The 22,285-nt window shown below is 38.7% G+C and overlaps 2 protein-coding genes across 3 annotated transcripts; both read right to left on the bottom strand.

The window, feature by feature from the left end:
• Positions 1-5,320: 5,320 nt before the first annotated feature.
• On the bottom strand, positions 5,321-13,441 carry hbp1 (HMG-box transcription factor 1). Of its 2 annotated transcripts, none has more exons than XM_035665201.1 (11): positions 13,373-13,441; positions 11,997-12,155; positions 11,715-11,895; positions 11,394-11,514; positions 11,142-11,256; positions 10,422-10,540; positions 9,870-10,026; positions 9,469-9,613; positions 7,725-8,012; positions 6,390-6,531; positions 5,321-6,250 (listed from the first exon to the last, which is right to left on the bottom strand). In XM_035665201.1, the coding sequence occupies exons 2-11, from the start codon at positions 12,067-12,069 to the stop codon at positions 6,233-6,235; spliced, it is 1,359 nt and encodes a 452-aa protein (XP_035521094.1). In that variant the 5' UTR covers positions 12,070-12,155; positions 13,373-13,441; the 3' UTR covers positions 5,321-6,232. The 2 variants fall into 2 exon arrangements, with proteins under 2 accessions (XP_035521094.1, XP_035521095.1); XM_035665202.1 differs by lacking the exon at positions 13,373-13,441 and adding an exon at positions 12,888-12,912.
• Positions 13,442-13,867: 426 nt separating this feature from the next.
• Positions 13,868-21,284, bottom strand: LOC118330596 (cAMP-dependent protein kinase type II-beta regulatory subunit). Its single transcript, XM_035665206.1, has 11 exons — positions 20,864-21,284; positions 19,705-19,740; positions 18,788-18,840; positions 18,525-18,608; positions 18,175-18,281; positions 17,851-18,004; positions 16,068-16,169; positions 15,903-15,977; positions 15,703-15,771; positions 15,452-15,587; positions 13,868-15,328 (listed from the first exon to the last, which is right to left on the bottom strand). The coding sequence occupies exons 1-11, from the start codon at positions 21,195-21,197 to the stop codon at positions 15,195-15,197; spliced, it is 1,284 nt and encodes a 427-aa protein (XP_035521099.1). The 5' UTR covers positions 21,198-21,284; the 3' UTR covers positions 13,868-15,194.
• Positions 21,285-22,285: the final 1,001 nt, after the last annotated feature.

Genomic DNA, 22,285 nt, shown 5'->3' with positions numbered 1-22,285 from the left:
TTAATGACAACAAACTAATTATCTTTTAATTCTCCCTAAAATATGTTAGCAATCAATCAATAATTTCCTGTTGCGATAACCAGCATTTTATGATGCCCTATAGGAAAATATAAATTTATTAAGCTCCCATTCACTCTCAGTATATCACTGGAGCATAATGTGAGTAGAGTCAGGTGTCTGTCTCCGTCTGTCTGTCTCTCTCTCTCTGTCATGTCTCGATGTCTCATTAGTGGTGCGCTCAAGGGTTATTGATCTCTGGGAGACGTTAATTATGTTATCAAAGCTTGAGTTGTATCTTTCGATATAGTAAACACAGGAAATGAGGATCTGAGGCTGATTATGTTTACTGTTTCCGTCATGTTCTGGCTTGAGCCTCTGTCTGAACCCTGAGCATAATTTCTGGGAAAATATATTATCGATTAATGTACAGGCAGTAATAAAAGCTAATTGCATCTCATTTTATGATCATTTTTATAGAAGGGATAACTTTTGATTTCTAACTTCCTCTCTTTCATTTCCATTATTTTAGGGCTGCGACAAATAGTAATTTTCTTTATTGGCTAATGTGATTATTTTTTCAGTTAAAGGTGGGGTCAGTGTTTATGGAGAAAGATAGTTGATTGTTGAGTCTCATTCCCAGGTCATGAAACACCAAAACTTTGAATTGTGGTCAGGTGGTGTTCGTGCTCCCAGGTCATCAAATACCAACACTTTTGCAACCCTAGGTGTTTGTATTTGATGACCAGGTCAGACTCAACAATCAACTATCCTCGTGCCACTAACCCAAAGCAATCGGTATTTGAGAATGAGACTTAACAATCAACTCCAGAATAACCCTATCTTTAATTGTTTAGGCTATGCACAAATACTGATCCCAATATCCAAACTCTGCTGATACTATATACCTATGTTAAAGCAGTCCTACAATTAAACTCTGTAAACCTCAAAGTGTGGAACTAGATTGATATCACAATCCTATGTACAGCAACACAATGCTGTAACTTCACATCACTTAATTATAAATGGGGCCTTTTATACACTATCAGTCTTTTTAGACTTTTAGGCCCTGAGGGCATCACGTTCAACTTGACCCAATCAAAGAATTCTAAAATGAGATACACGAAAACGCTGTTTTTAATCTGGATCAATGACTTCTGGCTGATATTCGATCCACTTAATAAGGTCAGTGCATCCCTCGCAGTTTCCCAGAGCCCAAGGTGGTTCCTTTTAGATTGTTTTTGTCTGACCAGCAGTCCAAAACCTAAAGATGTTCAATAGTAATTATTATTATTACTATTATTTTATTATTATTATCTATTATTAAGTATTGAAATTGGAAGCAGCAAATAATCACTGCTGAGAAACTGGAACCAGCTAATTTAGTCAAAAATTACATTAACATCTCTAGAGCTATGCTCGCGGCATGACTCTAGAGATGTTAACGTCACTTTTTCAGTCCAAGCCAAACCAATCCAAGCCTGGAGCAGATAACCATGTAAAGAAATAGCAGATATGGGCTTTGTCGTAAAGTTAAAAGAAAAAAAACTTTGGGAAAGTTGCATTCAGAGTAGGCTGAATTCTGTGCTCAGAGTTTTTTTGTACTTTTCCATCCATTTACCAAATTATTTGACACTATGGCCTAAGTAAAAGCATAATAGGTCACCTTTAACATCAGCATGATAGGATTGACTTGACTTGACTATATTGATTATAAATAAGAATTGTTGCAGGTTAGTTTTCTGTTAATGAAATTATTCATTAATTGACTAATCCTTACAGCACTACTTTATTTGGTATTAAAAAGTTATGTCACACAGTTGTGACACAACTGTCGGACGACAAAAGCAGTCACCTGGAAAGTGACACGACCCCGGACTTAGCTGGGCTTGTGTGTGTCTACATTAACAGCTATGTAATCCAGGGCAGGAGCTACAGTATAAGCATTAGTGGGGATTAGTATGCCATGCAGGGGCTGTGTCCCAGGCTTCTCTAGAGCTTTGTTAGACTCAACCGTGATTTCTGTCCTCATGGATGTTCTGTTGTTCAGCTGTCAGACCAAAGTGCAAATTCTATCAGCAGGGGTTTATTCAATTCAGTTCTCCGTTGCCTGAAACCTGCGGACCAAGAAAATGGAATGATTTTCCCCCTTTCACAGTGTTCACACACCATCCAATTAGGGCTCCGAAACACAAGGGAGAGAGCAATAGGCAGGCAGAGATGTGGGCAGTATAAAAGGACAAAAGAAGAATGGTGGTGTGGCAGGTCATAAGATATAGTTGGAGAAGTGGAAAATACGGTGCGTTTCAATATGTGCTCTGTTAAACTGAATATATGTGTTTCACTTGATCTCAATCCGTTTTATCGCTGATTCTAATTAAATGTTAAAAATAATGCAGAAATAATTGCAAAAGTATATCCCTATGTACTAGAGTTAATAAGAAATTCCACTAACAAAATGCCAAAGATGTGTTTAAGGTAATTTAAAACAGTGTCTCCATTACATAGTTTGTCCACCACAGAGCACTGCAAAGTTTTTTTTTTTTTTCTACAAATCAAATTTAAAAGATCCTGGGGCGCCCTGGTGGGGCTGGCACCATGTGCCAGAACTGGGTCTTTACTGCAGCGGTAATGGGTTTGAGTCCAACCTGGACTGCACAATTCATGGAAATATTATCAAAATCGCAATATGCAAATCACAGAAGCTGACCACGATCGGTTGGGGTTAGAGAGATAGAGACACAGCAATAACGATAGCAACAGTAACAACTATACTATTAGAAACATGACTAATAATAAGGATGATGATGATGATGATGATAACAGCCATAATGATGATTAATAATATCACTAATAATAATAATAATAATAATAATAATAGTAAGTAGTGTGGGATTGTCTAAAAATAACTCTTTTGCCATTCACTCCTCTGCCATCCTCTTCCCCTCTGTTACTACTGACAATTCAGTAAACCAGCAGAGATCTTCAGCTCTCTTCAAATGCCATAGCACCAGGGAACTGTAAGTGATGGTTGAGCAAGAGAGAAGAAATCCACTTGTGTTTTTTACCTGCAGAGCCCTCTTGTTAATATCAGCTAATTTCTCCTAAATTGACACAGTATCTTACACAGTGATTTGAAACAAGAGACAGGTGAGTATAAACATGCAAAGAGATTCTCAAAGTACTTCATGCTACATTTGTTCAAGTGTTGGATAAAGTACTCATATAAAACAGAAACGTGGTACTCTACGAATCCACACTCACAACAGTCAACACTCCAGCTCCTTTTTTTTTTTTTGTTCGAACAGATTGTAAAATTACATACAATTATACAATTGTGTAACAATTATAGTTGCCAGTGTAAGAAGAAAATGAGTAATGTATCTATAACAAAATGCCATTTATAGAAGACTGCCAGACACAGACACAAACAGTTGGCTCTAACAAAAACACAGTCTGCTATCTCTCAGTGAATTACTAAAGCTAATTGCCCCTAATTAGGAAGCCTTGATTAAGGTACAGCTTCTGATTTAAGAGGAAGCCAGCAGTGATGATCAGTCTCAGTTTCTCTCCATTGTAATTGTTCATTTTAGTATTCATTTCCTCTTTAATTGTTCCCGTCAGAAGACCTTATGCATAAATGCATGCCATTTGCCAAATTACACCTTTCTCTGCGGATTGCTACCCAGTGACCTTAAATGAATAAGATTATTTTTGCTGCGCTGAAATCCACAATATACAATTTCTTAAAGAAAATTTACTTTTTAAAATCTAACTTGCCACAGCGTAAATTAATCATTGCTTAATGCTTATCTTTATATGTTCACTGTGGTAGCATCTTCCTCAATTAAATCATTATTTACCTAAATCATAAACAAATCCTCAATTTTTACAGCAGCATGTCATGTTCCTTCACTGTGTCTACACAGTAAAGTTCATAAACGGAAAACTCTGCTTCTTTATTGCGTAATATGCCTCATGACAGTGACACACTGTTTTAATTTACAAAACTGCAACAAGGTTTGAAAAATGCTTTTAATTTCTGACCACAATAACTACTATATTCTTTAGTTCTCCATTTAAACTAGTGTTGGGCCAGAAGCACATCTGACACAACTTTCCATTTCCTCAAATACTCCATAAAGTATTCAACTCGGATCATATTGGAGTGGCCTGTTACGGATATGCTATAATTAGATTCTTATGCTTGAGAGGCTTGCAGGGTGTTGATCATTGTTATTTCATGAGGCATGCCGTGCTATGAATCTCTTCTTTTCAGACTAACCATTCTACTTGCAGACAAGCAGGGCCCTCAAGATATTCATAAACTGGAAAATAACAACTTCCCAAACTTCCATAAATAATTTGAGGGAGATTCTGTTTGTTTAATTTATAATGTGAAACACATTCTATTTATTATGTAACTACAACATGTTGTTGTTTACTAAACCACAAATACAGTATTATCAATTCTATCTATGCGTCGTTGTTGAACTTATCACGCTATCTTTTCCAAAGAGAGGATTGAGATGGGAGGTGTTTAGCTCATGGTAAGAAGTATAATGTCTTCCACTGAACAAAAATGGAGTGTCGGCGCCCTCTGGCTCTAACAATGAAAATTGTCTAAAAATAAGTAAAAATATTGTATTATTATTATTTCATATTAAATTGTATCGTATGTTATTACAAAGTCTTTGTTATTATAATTTATTGCCATTGCAAGCCTCAAGCAGCAAGATCAAGTAAGCAACTCTTATACATGTAACTACATCACTGGATGTCTTCCTTGGAAACCTGTCCTGTTAAAAGCTTATGATAATGTACTCTTTCATTTTCATTTCCTTTCAGATCCTTTTTCATCTCCAGGGGAAGAGGCCGGGTTTTCAGTTAGTGTAAGATTCAATTAAATTCTTTAACATTGTGCTCATTCATTTCAAGAGTGAATAATCCTGCTTCAGTACAATTGCTCCTTGGGAGGCTTTTGTTAGCCTCTGTGCAGTATGGTTTTGATGTGGCAGACCAGCAGAGAAATAGAAAAATGAGACACACTTTGACTGTGTTGTTACCTGGAAACATCAGGCTTTACTGGTTGGATGTTTAGATCAGTGGATTTCGAGAGCTCTTAAAGCTTGAGATAAGATTGGCTGGTTCAGCGTGTTTGTTAAGGACACACACTTGTTCACAGGAGGAAGCTGATAATTATTGAAAGCAAAAGACAGGCAATAACATTTTAAAATGTGTTCAAACACAAAGCCAAGCATCCCCAGACGTTGAGATTACAGTTTACAGTTGATAAAAAAGAACCAAACGCTTGGGTAAGATACAAGTTTTAAAAAAGTATTTATAATATGATACAAGGATATTTTGTGCAAAAGGTTGTTGGGGCTGTGAAACCTGTACATTATGAACAAAGCACTTAAAACTCAGTGGCAACCTGAAAGCAGAACATGGCTACTGAGCCATGATTGTGTCAAACGGCTAACTAAGAAGGTACTAGCTGTATTATACAAAGGGTTTCCACCAGTATACAGTGGCTGTATAGGGTCAGATTACATATTTATATAAAGTGCAAAAGCAACAAGCACTTTGAGCGAAGGCCTGAAGTGCTTTGTGACTGAGTGTAAACCCACCACCACATGCTGAAAACCTTCTCATCATATGGCCGGGTGGTTGGGCAAGAACAATCTGAAGATTTGGCAGGGTAGTACGAAACTGTTGGCCACAGTTCAGCTGCAGAATATACTGTATTACAAAATGTATGAAAGGGTTACCAATCTGTGCAATATATTGAATCTTACAAATATAATCAATATGGACAGTTGTGAAAAAGTTACCTAAAAATCCCCTTTTTACAATTATAAATATACACTTGTTGTTTACTGCTCCTTCCACACTGAAGCATAGCACCACAGGCTTTCATTTTTCAACCTTGAATATGAAATAACCTGATATAAATGAGAGGCGTCATACTTATTTCAGGGGAATAAGACATCTTTGACATTAAAGATATAAGAAAATATATGCTCTGTTAGTTACTAGATTACATATTTTGTTTATATTTCATAATTCTGGTTTTCATCTAATAATGTGTCATGGTTACAAAAAGCAAGTGAATTCAGCATCACAGTTGAGTCTCAAGAATACAGGAGAGCAAAGAGGCATCAAGCGGTCCATCAGACTCTGTCCAGACTTCTCCGTGCCAAAACACCAGCAGCTGGGGATTCCGGGGGATTATCTAAGTCTGCTGGGAACCCTGTTGAAAGACAATATGAGTTGTTGGGTGTTCAGTAGGATGGACATGTGATGGAAACCAAAGACTGGGCAGATTATATATATATATATATATATAGAAAGGCTACTCGATGTTATAGTTGAGGGACTTTGGTCCTTACTGAGTTGGTTCTTTTACGTTTCCAGCAGTCTGGATTGAGTCTTTTCTGCTCCTCAGCCAGAGCTTTGGCCTCCATGGTGTACATCCTCCTCTCCTCGCTCTTCATCTTCTTCCACTTGTCACCCAGGATGACACTGATGGCTCTGGATTAGAAGGTTAGAGACAGAAGATCAAGGACTCGCCTTTTTCAGCTTATTGTCTTCATACGAGCTGTCTAACATTGATTTTCTCTTGACTTTTTTTCTAGGAAGAAGGAACACAGCTTGCATTTTTTTAAATTTCTAAATTTAGTGATGCCGGGGTATAGTCCCTCTTTTTTCTTTTCCTTTTCCTAAACATTTTTTGACTCATTTTTATTGACAGATAATAAGGTGTGGATAAGCTTGGTGTCACTGTGAGGTGCGTGGGCATCCACTGTAGTTATTAGGGCGTGACTAGGTTCAGTCATGTGAGGGAGCGTGGCAGTTGAATGAGGGCTGCCAGTCAAAGCAGCCTAAAAACATCATCAGTCTTTGGAAGTGCTACCTACTCAAGACACACCACAGCTTTTCACCTTACCAGCTCATGAACTGTTTGTGGAAACCCAGCTCTGCTTTTATTCTGTGGATCCATCAACCAACAACCAAAACTGAACTCAAGTATAGCGCTAGCCTGCTATCTCCCGAGTCTTGGAAACCAATCTACCTACTTCTGTTCTTTGTTTCTTCCTTTTCTACATACTCCAGGTTAAGACTAGAAATGGATAAGTAACACTTAACCCCCTATACCTGACTAGCCTGTAACACTACTGAATATGCTGATAGAATAAGCAGTAGTTACTGAAAGCTTGAACTGACAATCCCTGAGCACATAATTATGTCTTCTCTTAATAATTTACTCTTCAAGAATTACTCTGTTATTTTAAACTACAAAGCTTCACATGTAATCACACTGTGTCACACTGAATTTTGCTCCCCCTCTCATTCACTTAAGCCAGTCAAGCTTGCGTTTCCTGTTTTGTTGTGATGTCCAGCCAGCTCCAGTGAACTTGCAGGTCCCAAGAAACACTGATGTAATGTTTGTTTATTTAGTACAACTGGCCTACAAACTGTACCATCGCTCTCAGTCTGTTTACTGTTTGTAATCGTTCTGCTTAATATTTATTTACTGCTCACATTGGATCTCTGAGATCACACCCTCTTTGAGGGATCAGTTTCATTGAACAGAAGGCTAATGTGTTGTACCTTAAGATGTGACAGTGAAATTCATTAACCTAAATTGGATAATTCTGCTCTACAAAAAAGGCAACTAAATATAGTTTAATTAAGAGCACTGCCTCTCATTGACTTTTGCATACCTGTTGTCCTTCCCAGGATACATCTGTGTGTACTCCACTCTGTACTTCTTGGCAAAGAGCATGAAGGCATTCATTGGCCGTTTGCATTTTGTAGGTGTGGCACTACTGGCTGTCCCTGAGGTGTGGTTCCTGTTTGATTTGCTAGTGGAGGATTGCGGGGAGCTGGAGCGCTCAAGTTTATCACAGTCTGGACTGACAGCACCCCCGCTTGAGAGGGAGGTCCTGCGCTGACGAGCCATGCTGCTCAGAACATACACTGCTGAGGAATCTAGTGGGGTGAAGTCATAACTGCAGGAGAAAGGAAGGAAGAGAGAGACAGTTAATTATGTTTTTCTAATCCGGTACATTTAATTTGCAATTTATTTATTTTTCTGGTGTGTACCTACAAACGTCAAATGCTGTAAAAATGTCTAAAATCTACAATGTAATGTAAACCATTGTAGATAAGCTATATAATGAATAATTATTTTGGGCTTTTTTGTTTTATTTGAAGTGCTATATAAATAAAGGAAATATAAACTTGTTGAGTGCAGCATGATTTTGTTCTGCAAACCATTATGTTTTAAATTGTTCCCAATGAGGAGACAGCGTATGGAGCAGAATGAAGCCGCCTAGAAGAAAAAGTGCTGCATCACCTTTTCAGAAAGTTTCATCACTGTTCCTTTCATATATTAACTAACTGATTGGTTCATATATAACCAATCATATACTAACTCACAGACAGATGCTCAGATGCTCTGCGAGGCTGATTGTCTCCCTGAATGTTGTCTGTGCTCTGGAGATTATACTGCCAAACTTCTGGAGGAGTAGATCAAATTTCCCCTGCCTAGCTCCAAATAGTCCTGTAACCGGGCTCCATCTAACAATAGCTCTTGGACGAGGCGATGATATTCACCATATCCTTCTTGTTCTTCGGTCAGATTGTGCGGTGCAGTTATTAAGCTCATCATATGAGGAAAATAGATACAAATAATAATAATAAGCAAAAAAATCAATGTGTTTTTCTCTCACCACACAAGCACTTTAACCCAGTGCCCTGCCAGCGCTTTTCTGCCAGAAAAAAAATAAACTATGTGGAAACAAGTCCTAGGCTGATTAGTTGAGGAGTTAACTTTAGTGAATAGTCTGCAAGCTAGGATGGACTAATACATGGGATGAGAATTAACAAACACTAAAACTGTCCTGAAACTTTAAAGGACTGTACTTAACGGTAACGGGTAACTTCGGTATCTTTTAACCTATCTTTCCCATGTTTTTGTGTCAAAGTGACTAACAGGGACAAGTTTTGAATTTGCTCCATTATCGAGGGAGAGCACTGCAGCCGTGAAACAGCTGTGACCACAATATTGACATATTATGATGGATTTATTTGTAAACAGTTGCATATTTACACGTCCAGCAAACAAGAGAGCAACAGTAGCATTTAATTGGAGTTGTGTTGCTGGCCACCCGATGAATGCAAGCCCAATATTCACTCTTTTAGCTCTGTTTTTGGTCTGTACCAACTCCTGGGAGGGAAATCTCTGGCTCTTTAGCTGCTAAATTCTTCATTATGTTCACCAGCTAGTTGCTAACTGTGTCTGTCTGCCAACTAGTGCTGAGCAGGTAAAGTCTGTGAGTTACTAGAGCTTTTCACTAGAAACACCCGCCTGCTGCAGCTGAAAATGGCACTATGAGAGCAGTAAGAATAAGCCAGAACAGTAGATTTACACAAAGCAAAACCATGTTAGTTACAAAAGTGTACCTTCTGAAAGTGTCAAAGACCACAGAGTCGTCACAGTTAATGGCATCTGGGTGGTTTGGTGGCAGGCACACATCTCCCAACTGCATCTCATAGCAAGGGATCCCATGGTGCACCACAGTAAGGCTCGGATAGAAGGAAGACCACCCTGAAAAACACAGATGGTAAATTACAGAATAATTTGATCATAAAGCTGGTTGTATTAAAAAAATAAATAGCTGGCATTTGGTAAACAACATTTGGTCAGTGGAAGCATCCGTTGGCAAAGACTACTTTCACATATTGCTATAAAATCTGTTTTGGAGATCATTTTGCTTTTGTTTCTTGCCAACAAAGCTGACATTTATTTTAGTTGATATTTTTTACCTGTTTTGAACAGAATCTAAGAATTGTTCTTATTTTACCTTTATTTTTGACAAAAAATGGGTGATCCAATCGGCATTCAGCTGTTAACAGGCCATCATCAGGTGAGCCAGGGTCAAAGGTCAGTTTAAGAACTGCCTGGCTAAAAGACACCGTCTCTTCATGGCTCACCAACTTCAGCCCATCTGAACCATATCTCTGTAAATGAAACAAAAGACCAATCAGAGGACTCTTTACTCACCCGCAAGATGACCTAGTTAAACTTACCACCAAAGAGGAATTGGTGTGAATACAACATGGTGCCTGACTGCCTGAACACTTGGTTTCTATGATACAAAATGAGACCACTAATACAAATCATCAAAGATGTAATGTGGTTGAAAACTGTGCACTCACTTCCTGTACCTCCACTGCTGCCACCTTGTGGCCAATAAAAGTCAGTGTAATGTCACTGAACAGAAATCATGCACTCATCTAGTCAACAATGCAGCAATACTAAACACACGGTGTACACAGCTGGAAAGCATCTCAGAGTAAAGGAGGTTAATATAATATATTCTTAAGACAGACTAAACTCAGTATTTGTTGCCGACCTTATGTGAAGAGGACGACGGCATCATGGTTTCATCATCTGAGTCTTCATCAGAATCCCCGAGTTCATCAGCTTCCTGCCACTCCACATTAGGCCCTCGATGGAAGCGGAGGCGAGTTCCTGAATATCAACAGCACAAGGTGACATGATTAATAAGCAGATGTGTGTTTGTACTGATCAGACCATTCTGGAAAATGGATGCAATACTGCTGTTTGGACACCTGAGGTCAGAATTTCTTTACAAATGTTTGTAATTCATGCTTTTCCTGGTGAAGGGAGGATCCTTTCACAAAAGTGTAAATGAAATAAGTGTGTCAGCATCTCTACAGCTGTCTTGATTGCATGTGTGGTTTGAGAGCAGAGCAGTTAATGTTTTGACCATATAAATCACAGGTTTATTCACAAACATATTAAAGAGAACATTTTATTTTATTTAAACATTACTAATGTAAACATGAATACATTTAAGAAAATATGAATGAATGACGTTACTGTTTTCTAATGGAGAGTACGTGTTTATGCTAGACTGATCCGTGCCTTTGAGCTGTGAAGCAAAATTCTCCAAAACATTTTTTCTTTTCAAGAAATTCTTAGAATAGCTTAACGTTAACCTCATTGTGAGTGAGTGAGTGAGTGAGTGAGTGAGGGGAGGGGAGGTGTAAGTGTCTGCGTGTGCAATGATAGATGCATACAGTGTGTACATGAGTGTGTATGTATGTACCTTTAAGGAAGCAATGCCAGGCTGTGGAGGGCCAGGAGTGAGACCAGGCCATGTCTTCATCATCAGAAAATGATGAGGACATTGAGAAAACTCCAGACTCAGATTCACTGCTGGCCTGTTGTAATAAATTAAAGTAAAATGAACTATTTCAGTATTCATGTCACACAGAACTTACAAAGAAAGTATCACTGGGTCAACAGGAATGGATGACTCATTGGTTTTCAGAGGTTGAGGTTGGAAGTGAAAGGTTACCCTGACACGTCTGCGCTCCCTGAGGTGGCCTCTGGACGGGTTGGGTGCGCTACTGGCCAATGGGGGACGAGCGTAGGAATGTAAACTATTACTGTTGCCAAAGATGTGGACTGGAGAAGATCTGAAAACAACGTCGTAAACATATATCATGGTCATAAGTGCACACAAGAGTGACGCTGTATGTTTTAAAATATTTATTGATCAAGCAACAACACACGATTATTTAACCAGGTTTACTGTCAGCTTCTCTCTGAGTTTATGTCACAAGTATGCCCACATCAACCTAAGCTGATTTTCATTCTAGTTCATAATGGTACAAACCTCTTATGTGGGGCGTTCTTCAGCAGGGGGCTCTGAGGACTGGTGGCTATGTTGGCCAGTTCAGCGAGCCAGTTGGTGCTGGGGGAGCAGCTGAGTTCCTGGTGAGACACTCCGGCTCCAACCTGAAATAACCCTGGAGACCTCTGGTCCTCCTCCACCTGCTGCAGCTCTGGCATGTCATCTGGGGGGAGGTCAATGGTAATATTCATGATTAATATGTGAACAATGGTTTTTTGTTTTCTTAAATATAGAACGGGACTTCTTCCTGGTTTCAATTTTTACCATAATCCATGTGACACCCAGGTGAGGAAGGCAGGTCCTCGTTACACTTGAGTGGATCAAAGGACTCGTCCATTCTCAATATGTTCGGCTGTTTCCTTTTTATGTAACAGGCTTCTGGTCAATTTACTGAGCTTCCATCATCTAAATATGCTGCATCAGCTGGTTATAGGTCAAAAAAGAGAGACAAAGAATGAGGGCTTTCACAAACAAATTAAACTATTTACAGTTCTATTTACGGGGTTGTTTCAATCAGACATTTCATCATGAATGAAAATGTTCTCTTTGTAACTGCATACTTAAGTCTGAATATATAAGTCTAATATACTTAATCCGTCGAAATAAAAACCAAAATGTTATCATTGCAAGACGTGCCGTGTATTGCTCCGATATAATGGTAAAGGTAGGCAGCCTTTCGTGAATCCTTTGTCTCTGAATCCACACAGTACACCTCTGTGACTGGTCATGTGACCCGCTGCGTGGAGGCCTTGTTTATAAACTTAAAAGGACTTCGCGCATGCGTACCAGAGCTCATTCATTCATAACTGCGTAGCAAAAGTGATAAATCGCATAAATTCGTTTAGAAAAGTGACGTACAGAGCATCGAAAAGGCGAAGCTGAAGGAAATGTGAAAGAATATCTCTGACAGAGTAAAACATTTCACGCTGATTTGACAATTATGGAGGTATTTTTCGACGCACAAAGTTAAAAATTAAAAAAAAGGTTTAAAATATAAAAGAACCTGTGAACAACAAACTAATGCGTTGGTTAACGACGAAGAACTAACGGTTGTTTGCGTTGTGACAACGGATCAACGGTCGCTGCAGGCTCTGGCAGACCGTTGCTTCGACTTCGCATACGCGGATATACCAAAAACAACCCGTTAATAAAAACCTTTTAATAAGTTTCATCGAGCCCCAAAAGAAACTTCGAATGATAGCCCTACTGGTTCCCCACTCCTCAAAAGCAACAGCAGTGTCCTGGTTAAAACCCAGAGGTTGTCGGGTCTAATACTGTAAACAAAAGAATGTCAACAAGTTGAGGCATGACGCAACCTCTCTGCCCCGTTCAAAATGAATGACACGAAAACCCCTACAAGCCTTTTGACGACACTTTCTCACTACTCGAAGCACTTTTTTACTGAAAAACACACCGAACTACAGTCGGATGGGCTTGTTATCACCAAAACAACAAGCGTCACGGAGAGAAAAAAAAACATTGTCGAGCCACAATCTGTCATTCGACATCAAATAAACGCGTGACAACCCCGATAAAATACCACGTTGGGATTGCAAAGACGCGTATCACGCAACGCTCAAGTTAAAAATGAGTTAAAACCTTTAATTTCTTCGAAAGAAAGTAGTCAACTTCCCACTTACCTAACCTGTCGCCATCGACAAACTCTCTGGCATTCGCTCGAGGGGTGGGGATGAATGTTTTAAGAGAAGGCTTCCTATTGGTGGATGGCAACGTCAAAAACAAGAATCCGGCTATTCTATTGGTCGATACGGTGGATAAAAATATCGAAGGTGGGGCTTAGTTTGTTGATCATCGTATCATTGGATGAAAGTCCATGCCTGTTACTTACCCAGTAACAGCTGATTGGCAATAACAGGAACAATACATGGTTATTTTTTTATCTGCAATGTTGCAACTGCAGCAAGAAGTACTTATTCACATTGCTTTCTAGATTATTTGTTATTTTTCCGTCTCATTAACTGTTTTACCTTTTCACTAGAGAATTTAGTGAATGAACAAATGGATGACTCCGACTAAAAAATGAATGAATGGTGAACGAGTGACTGAATGAAAGTGTGCTATTAATTTGTTGTAACAAACGATTATGTGACACGCAAATATAAAAATGTTCTTTATTGACATGAAAAGTGAAACATACAGTACTTTCCAACCAGTATTATGGGTTTGCCTTCAAAAATGACCAGTACTATTTGCACAAAGGGGGGAAATAAATTCATAATGTTTAAATGTTAAACCAGCTTTAAACAATTTAAGCTGCAGTAAACCACAGACAAAATACAGAAGACTTCAATTATTATTTTTCAAAAGAGAGAGAGAAGAAGAGAAAGAGAGAAGACCCACTTCCTGTGATTCCTGTTGAGAGGGAACATCAGAATATGTGTTTCCAAACAGTATAAGTTGTTGGCAGAGGTAGACAGCAATAATGGATGTCATAATCATAATATATGTTTCACCGACACAAAAACAGTATGACTTAAATTTTACATTAAAAAAAACACAGGAAAAGCAACTGTCTCGAGACATTGCCTATAATGGCTACAGTCTAGTAGGGGAACTTATTAAAATGATGGGCCTATATAATAACAGTAAATACTCAGTTTCAAATTGTACAGCAATGGGTTGTATATTCTTACAAAACTATCAGCTATCTCTCTGAACTTTTTTTTCTTTTTTTTTGCAAAAGCATAGTATTAGGCTAACAGCCACAAACACTAACCAACAATGATATACAGTTATGAACATGTATTCAAGGGATTAAATGTTATGGTAAACAGAAGTGTTTTGTAAAAATGTTACTGCCAAGTCTACATTCTGTTGTGATCAAAATGTGAAAGATGTTATTCAAACACAGAATCAAATCAACTTCCTTTACAAATTGTTTATCCTTTCTGATGTTGGGTCCACTCTTGTACCAGTGCACTTCAGTGCTGTGAGTGTTAGTGCTGTTGCCAAAAATGACAATAGAATGTGGCATATTTGCTCACAATTATCCAGTAAGAAATTAGCTTTGGCATCTGATTTGAACAAACAATGTTTAGAAATTTACAAATGATATTATACTGTAGGTTTAACTATAACACTGTGGATAAAAGGTGAGAGTTAACAAAAGTGTTCAGTATACAAACATAATAATGTGTCTAACACTGACAAGTAAAATGTACACATACATTTTTAAGGTTAGAGTTGTGAGAAATCTAATTTAAACAACCTTTAAGCACTGCTTTGGCTTACTTTACTTTCATCATAACACTGCTAAAATTAACCTTGTCTCATATGGGAATCTGACGTAGTCGGTTTCATTTATCTGGCACACAAATGTTGTAGTGGATATTCACATTTCTTGTAAGAAAAGCTGTTTAAGTGATTATGGGGGAAAAACATCCGTACAAGCCTTTTTTTTTTCTTTTTCATCCACTGGTTCATGGTCCATTGGATCCGTCCTTACACACTTTGTTTCTCAATCTCAGTGGTACTTCCAAACAAGGTCACCAGCTGCTCCTCATAGTTAGCAATGTTTCTCTTCATGATGTCCATGCATGGGCCCAGCAACCTCTCGAAGGCTTTAACATCAATGACTGACAAAAAAAAAAAAAAAAGAACAGAGGAGTCAGACATAGTTTGTGTAATGTAAATAATAATACTAATATAAAATATACATGGTGGACATATGAATGATCCTAAAATTGCACAAAATGTACCCAAGCATTTGACGCTCCCCACAGCATACGCTGATGCAGCTCTGGGCTTGTTTGTGACAAGTGCCAACTCCCCAAAATACTGGCCCCTAGAGCATGTGGCGATATCCACCTCCTCTTCCTCCTGGTCTTTTTTCGTCTGGCAAACAAAGAAAGAGATGCACATTATTAGAGCCCAGAAAACCTCAATGTGTTTTTTCTTTGTCAGAAGGTTTTGTACATTTAAGAATTTATGGTAGACAAGGCGAACATACCCTGCTTCTTTTCATGGTGATTCTAACTTGGCCAGACTCAACAATGTAGAAGCAATCCGCTAAATCACCCTGTAATACAAAGAATTCATGTCATAAATGAGCACACAAAAACTCATTTAACAACTTTACAGTACATGCTCCATTGCAGCAGAAAATAAAAATACCAATTGTAGAACAGATTGTGCAAAGAGATTCTTCACCTGAGCAATAATCTGCTGTGAATCACTGTACACCTTGGTGGATATTACGTCTACTACCTTCATTCTCTCTGAGAGCTGTGGATGGAAAGATATGTGGTTGACAATGGTTTCACTGTAAATGCATACGGCACTTTCTTAGCGCTAGAGGATAAAGCTAATATTAACCTCTAATGACGTAAGCAGTGGTAGTGTTTCAATGAATGCCTCATACAGCTTCCTCTTCTTGGCATTGTTCTTCACTATGATCCTCCTGAATGTCAGACGATCCTGAAACACAGATTTAATGAAAAGAAAAACATTCAGCTTCATGTTTAAAGACACGGTGTAATTCTTTCTCTCTCCTTGTGTTGTTATTTATAGACGACAAATTAAAGGAAAACCCTGAATGAATGAGTGGCAAAACATGACAAATGCTGATGCTTTCATACGGCACACAAGATATTATTGAATGGTTGGATGAGAATGAAAATAATGGGAATCAACTGAACACCTATGGGAGAATGGGGAGTGTTCCAGAGGGAGGTTTGAGTTGGTTTTTCCTTTAAACAGTTCCTGTTCCTGTAAAATGTAAAAAAAAGTTACAATATTTTTAAGAACTGTTCTTAAACTCAGCTTTGAATACATAACAGATTAATAATAATAATAACACAAATAATACACATAATAGAGAATGACTCCAGGATCCCCAGAAAGTGTGGCGTCACCATAGTTATTTATCCTGTGCTTGTCTTCCCTGCACTCATTAAAAGTCAGGGTGACTATACGTAGTAATGCTCATTTGCATTTTCTCTACAGTTTCTATTGACTATTCTGGCGCCCTTTCACCAAACAATAACTCATATGAAACAACATTTTGCAGTAGGGGTCGCTGCAAAGCAGAATTTTAAGTCAGTTCTACAAACCATAACATCACTGAGGATATTTCAAGCAGCAGTACCCAAGCGCTCATGTCATTCTGCTGCTTTTAATAAACCTTTAGAAATCTCTTCAGTTGTATGAAATTTCAGCAGGGAAATATACAGTTTAGACTCAAATAATCTCTAGCGACATGTTAGTGGTAGATTGTTACATAATGTACTGTAGGAAACATAAGCAGCCGCCTGCGGCGCCCTCTAGCGGAAACTTTTCTTTCCCACCCAAACAAGCAAACACGGCTCTGACCTTGTTTTAAAGTGGCCAGTAGAGTCTGTCCTGGGGCCTAGAATACTGTAGCTAAATATCATGGCTGCCACAAAGTTTACTGCATACAAGCCAGAACTTCAATTAAAACTCCTACTATGGATAACTATTTGCTTCGAGGCCCTTCAGCAGACCTCAGGGGATTGTTGGTTGAACAGGACCGTCTGCTTGTTCACAGACTCAAGCACGCACTACAAGTACCCAGGTCAACTGGGGATACAGCTGCAACCTGCCCGGTCTGCACACAGATGACATAACAAAGCTGTTACCCACAGTTTTAGGACACAACCCTCACTGATTCATTAATAAACAAGCTTCCGCACTGAAAGAGTAGCAACTGAATGCTCACAACAGCTGTTCTATTAAGTGGATACTGTTTAACAAAATACCATTTTACTTTTAGATATCAGAGTCATGTAGGGAATATAATTGTTCTCACCTTGACTTGAGCGGGCCTCAAAATAGGACTGTATTGACATTTGTAAATATTCTTTTGTCATACTGAGTTTGCACATTCATTAGCTTCAATATATACATTAATAATAGGGGCATGATAAATGCTCTCTCTTTTTGCTGCATTTACTGGGTTCTGTACAGTATGTTATCTCAGTCAGACAACATTATATAACCTTTGGTACAAGGTACCAACACTGCCGCAGACAACCTGGATATTTACTGTAAATCATGACAACTGACAGCACAGCGTGTTATAAAAACCTGAGCACGGAGCCAACTGTGCTCTTGCATGAGGATTTAATGGTTTACTCACTAGGCACCAAAGGGCTCCAGGCGAGGTGGCGATTATTGTGGCTGCTCTGGGGGTGTTGTACATCAGCGCCAGTTCTCCAAAGCTGCCCCGGTTGTCGTAGCAGCCTACCAGCTTATCTGTGCCGTCAACCTTCACGAAAATGTTATAGGTCCCACTGAATGAAAATGCAAAGGAAAAATAGACAATCAAAGAAAATAGACAGACATGACAGCCATATTGGTGTCTCCTGAAATCTTATAGACAGCAGGAAACATTAATTGATATACTGTATGTGATTCAAATATAATAAGTAACTAATGTTGTGAAAGCGATGCGAAAGATCACCTTTCAATAACATAGAAGTTGTCTCCATCATCATCCTGATCAATGATGTGCTCCCCTTCAGTGCAGAACTTCTCAAACATGGCATCCAGCACTTGTGATATCTCTTCCTGTTAAGGTGTGAAATATCAAGTCAAATATGAATTTTTATAAATATATGACTTTCACTTGCAGAATCTAGTCAGCATGCTGTTTCAGCTACTTCAAAATAACCATCTTTTAAAATCATGCATAGTGCACTGAGCTGTGGCAAAAAGCTGCTGGCCTCAGGCCACGTTTTCCTTTGTGTAATTTAAAAGATGGCCAAGCACAAACCAGAGCAACTCACAGTGCTTATGGAATAATCCACTCACCGGATCCAAATTCTTGAACAGAAGAATGTCCCTACATGCTTCCTGTAGTCTCTGTCTCTGCTCATCGGTTTTTGGGTGTGTGACCTGCAAATTGAAGCACACGTCTTGTGACATGATCCTCTGATTGCCTACACATTAAAGTGCATACAGAAGACTTTATAATGTTGATTGTTTAATTCAGACTCAGAGCTATAGTTCATACTGTTTAAAAGAATCAACCTCAATATTAAGAAAGAATCTTTGGGGTATGAAACACAGTTTACCCATGGCTCTTTTTCCTCCTCATCTTCATCAGGATTGAAAGCTTCAGCACACACTGCATGACAGAGATCGACAAATGAATGAACTGGACACTCACTACCAGACAGCAAATTTATCCAGCACTTCATAATTCTACCAAACCCTTTTTAAAAGACAGAGCCTTTGGAAACAACATTTTAACTCAAACACTAAAGAATAAGGCTTCATATTAAAGTGGGACAGCAACACAACTTTCATCCCAGTCTAATAACAAAAGCCAAATCTCATGGATGATTTAGCAGCATTTCAAAGCAATATATCTTTCAATAAACACAACTTTTATCATCTCATTTGAGGAGCTTTGGGGGAATGCAGTGATTGTGGTGACACGTATACCACATTTCCTTCCTGTATTTTAACGGCAGGATACGGTCAAAACAAACCGTTCTTCAACTTTAATTAACCTAACTTCTTCAGGACGAAAATTTATAAAATGCTTTATATTTCAATTCACAAATGTGGGGAAATGTACTTTGATTCTGTAAAAACATAATGCTTAAACCCCTGACATTTCATTCTTTCCCTTCAGACTGCCACACATGATATCAGTCCTAATACGGCTAAGTTACTCTTGTAAAGCTACAACCGTACTATTATGATGAACAAGTGGTTATTATTAGTACTTGTCCTGATCTCCCCATAACCAGGTTTGATAAAAAGTGGTTTCACAAACTCCAATAAATCAACACCATTATAATAAGCTGAAGACAGTGAGAAAACACAGATGGAAAAGCACTTCAATACTGCTTGCACTGGAGCAAATCTGACGTAGCCTCAGTATTCATGTGTCAAAGAAGTTTTATATGTTTCCAACAATGACAGTGTCCAGAGTTTTCCTCTTGACAGAACAGCCTTAAACAGCCAGCAAATGACAACTCACCTGATGCTCTTCTGATGAATCTGTTTATTACCGGGGCTGCAGAAGAATAAAACAACATATATTAACATGGTAAATGTCATCATAAAGTAAATCTATCTTACAGTAACTCAATCATTGCTGGAAAGGGTTAGATTAATGCACTGTGCTGCTACAGCAGTACATGTAATGGAGCATACCCAGCCCTGTGCTCATTAAGGATCCATATTCATTTGGGTAAAACCTGAATAAGGACAGCTGCTTTGAAGTGCGTTTGCCTCTTTCAATCAAATGTAAATGAGAAAAATGAAATAAAATGTAAAACAGCAACAACAAAAAAAGTGCCAAGCTCCAGCACAATAGCACAGTATGAAATATACATTAGATAGGAGGTCTCATCCATTAATAGCCAGCAAGCAAGTGTTTTCCGAGGTAGCTCATTGAAATATCATTAAGACAAGGCACTGGGGGGTATGATGGGGCGCAATAGGACCTAAAAATACTACAATAGTTAAATGACTGAATATGGTGTACTTGTCCTTATGTAACCATTGCAGCCAGCCCTTGCAGACCCCACCACTCATTGGGATGCTGTGTCAGAGCTCTGGGTTGCTATGCTACTTGCTGCACCTTATGGCAATACTGCACCGGCCATTGTGTTAAATATGACCGCCGTTTAGGAGAGACAAATCAATCTGGGACGGTTTAAGTCTTATTTTACTTGCATCATAGCAGAGATTGAGTTTTTTTATATATGTATTTTCTTTGTCATATTTTTGACACATAATGAGGGTAGGCCCATCAGGCCTACACCTGAAACAGAAAATATTTAAATGACCTAGAGGTGCAGGGTCTTCCTTAAAAATAAAAAAACAGTCACACTGTCCTTTTTTCTGCAGCTGATGTGCCTTAAAACAAAGCCTTATCACAAAAAAAACGTGTCTGCATAGATGGAGAGCAAGACACGTTCATTAACCATTATTCAGCCTCCGTGACCATATATGGCAAATGACAGAGCCGTGGTGGATGCAAGGTGGCGAGCGCTGGAGCATCACTGCGCCCAATGTGTGTCTTATTCTCCCCCACTGAACAGCAGCCCCGCACACGGCGATACATACATGCTCATAAATCTAAATACATTTTCACTTTCACATATCTCTCTGACATATATCTGTTAGCCTACCTATGAATTCCTCGTCATCGTCGTCCTCCTCCTCCTCTCCGTTTTCCGAATCGATCTGCATGGCTTCGTCAATGAAATTGACCGCTTTTCCAGGTCTTGGGGCCGAATTTTGGTCATTGCCAAATGAGGCCTCTTTGGTCTCGCTTTCCTTCAGCTGGGTGAAGTACTGTAATGCAAACTCGAGCAGATCCCTGGGCTGATTCCTCAACACTTCCACGGTAAAGCTCTGTAACAGCTCCGTCAGTCCTTCAGGAATTTCTATACTCATTCCTGTTATCAGTCTATGGATGTGGACAAAACCGGTTTGCTGCGAATCTGAAATAATCAAAAGCATACAGCTGAGATTTAAAAAAAAGTCTAAATTAGGAGACGGGTGTAGTCAGGCCACCCAGTCAGCAAGCCATCCACAGCGGATCCTCTCTTTTTCTTGAATGAAAATGGCTCTGGATTTTTGGTCCAAGCATCTTCTGCTGCTTCTGGCTACAGGAAACCCACGCATGTGACCCAGGAATCCATGGCAACCACCTATCCAGGGATTGCGTATGAGCAGCAGCAGCGCAGAAACTGCAGTCAGTCGCAAAATACAAATTATGGGAAAGAAAAGCCCGCTGGTTTATCAGTCGAAGATTGATTTTCACTGAGAGAGATGGCATGAAATGAAAGATGTCCGTATGGTGTCTGTTGTCCAGGAATACGTTTAAAATGTCTTGTTTTATAGACATGTTTTTTTTAAATTCTGTGTCCATTTGCACAGACCTACAGTGTGTAACTTAGAATAATAAAATAATTCAAAATATGATAAAAATGGGCATATACAATTTTAAAAAATAGATCTAATAATTACATCCAGCAATATAAATATATATAAAAATGTGCTATAATATAGCCTATTAATAAATAGAAAATGATATACACAATCCTTCATTTGGATCAAACAGCTATTATAACGGCTGTAATGTAGCCTAGAAGATGCAGTGTATACATACTGTAAGTCCAGCTCACTTGCAATTTCTCATTACATTTATAAAATGTAATAGTTGTAAGGCAAGGGCTCATTATAGAGGGACTGTCCCTTTAATAGCACCAGCAGTTTAGACCCTATTGCATGTTTCAAAGGGAGAAAAAAAATACAAATACTGTACTATGCTGCCTGAAAGCTTCATTACAGAATGAAACATTCAGTGGGGGGGGGGGGACTAAAACGTGATAGTTAACACACTTTATCTAGTCATATGGAGAGCCCTTTACATAAAAACACTGACAAGTGATGCAGTCATTTTGGTGGGTTTCTGAAATGGTTAAAACCTCATTTCTGGGATATACATGTCGAAGTTTAACTTTATAGTTTTCAGGTTACTCAGCTCAACTTTAAACACAACACAGCAAATCAGGGTGAACCAGGACAAAATAAAGGAAAAGCAA

Source organism: Morone saxatilis, unplaced genomic scaffold, assembly GCF_004916995.1.
Source record: "Morone saxatilis isolate NCDOM2014 unplaced genomic scaffold, NCSU_SB_2.0 Contig2, whole genome shotgun sequence".
Taxonomy (NCBI): domain Eukaryota; kingdom Metazoa; phylum Chordata; class Actinopteri; family Moronidae; genus Morone; species Morone saxatilis.
This window is presented reverse-complemented; position numbering and strand designations above follow the sequence as displayed.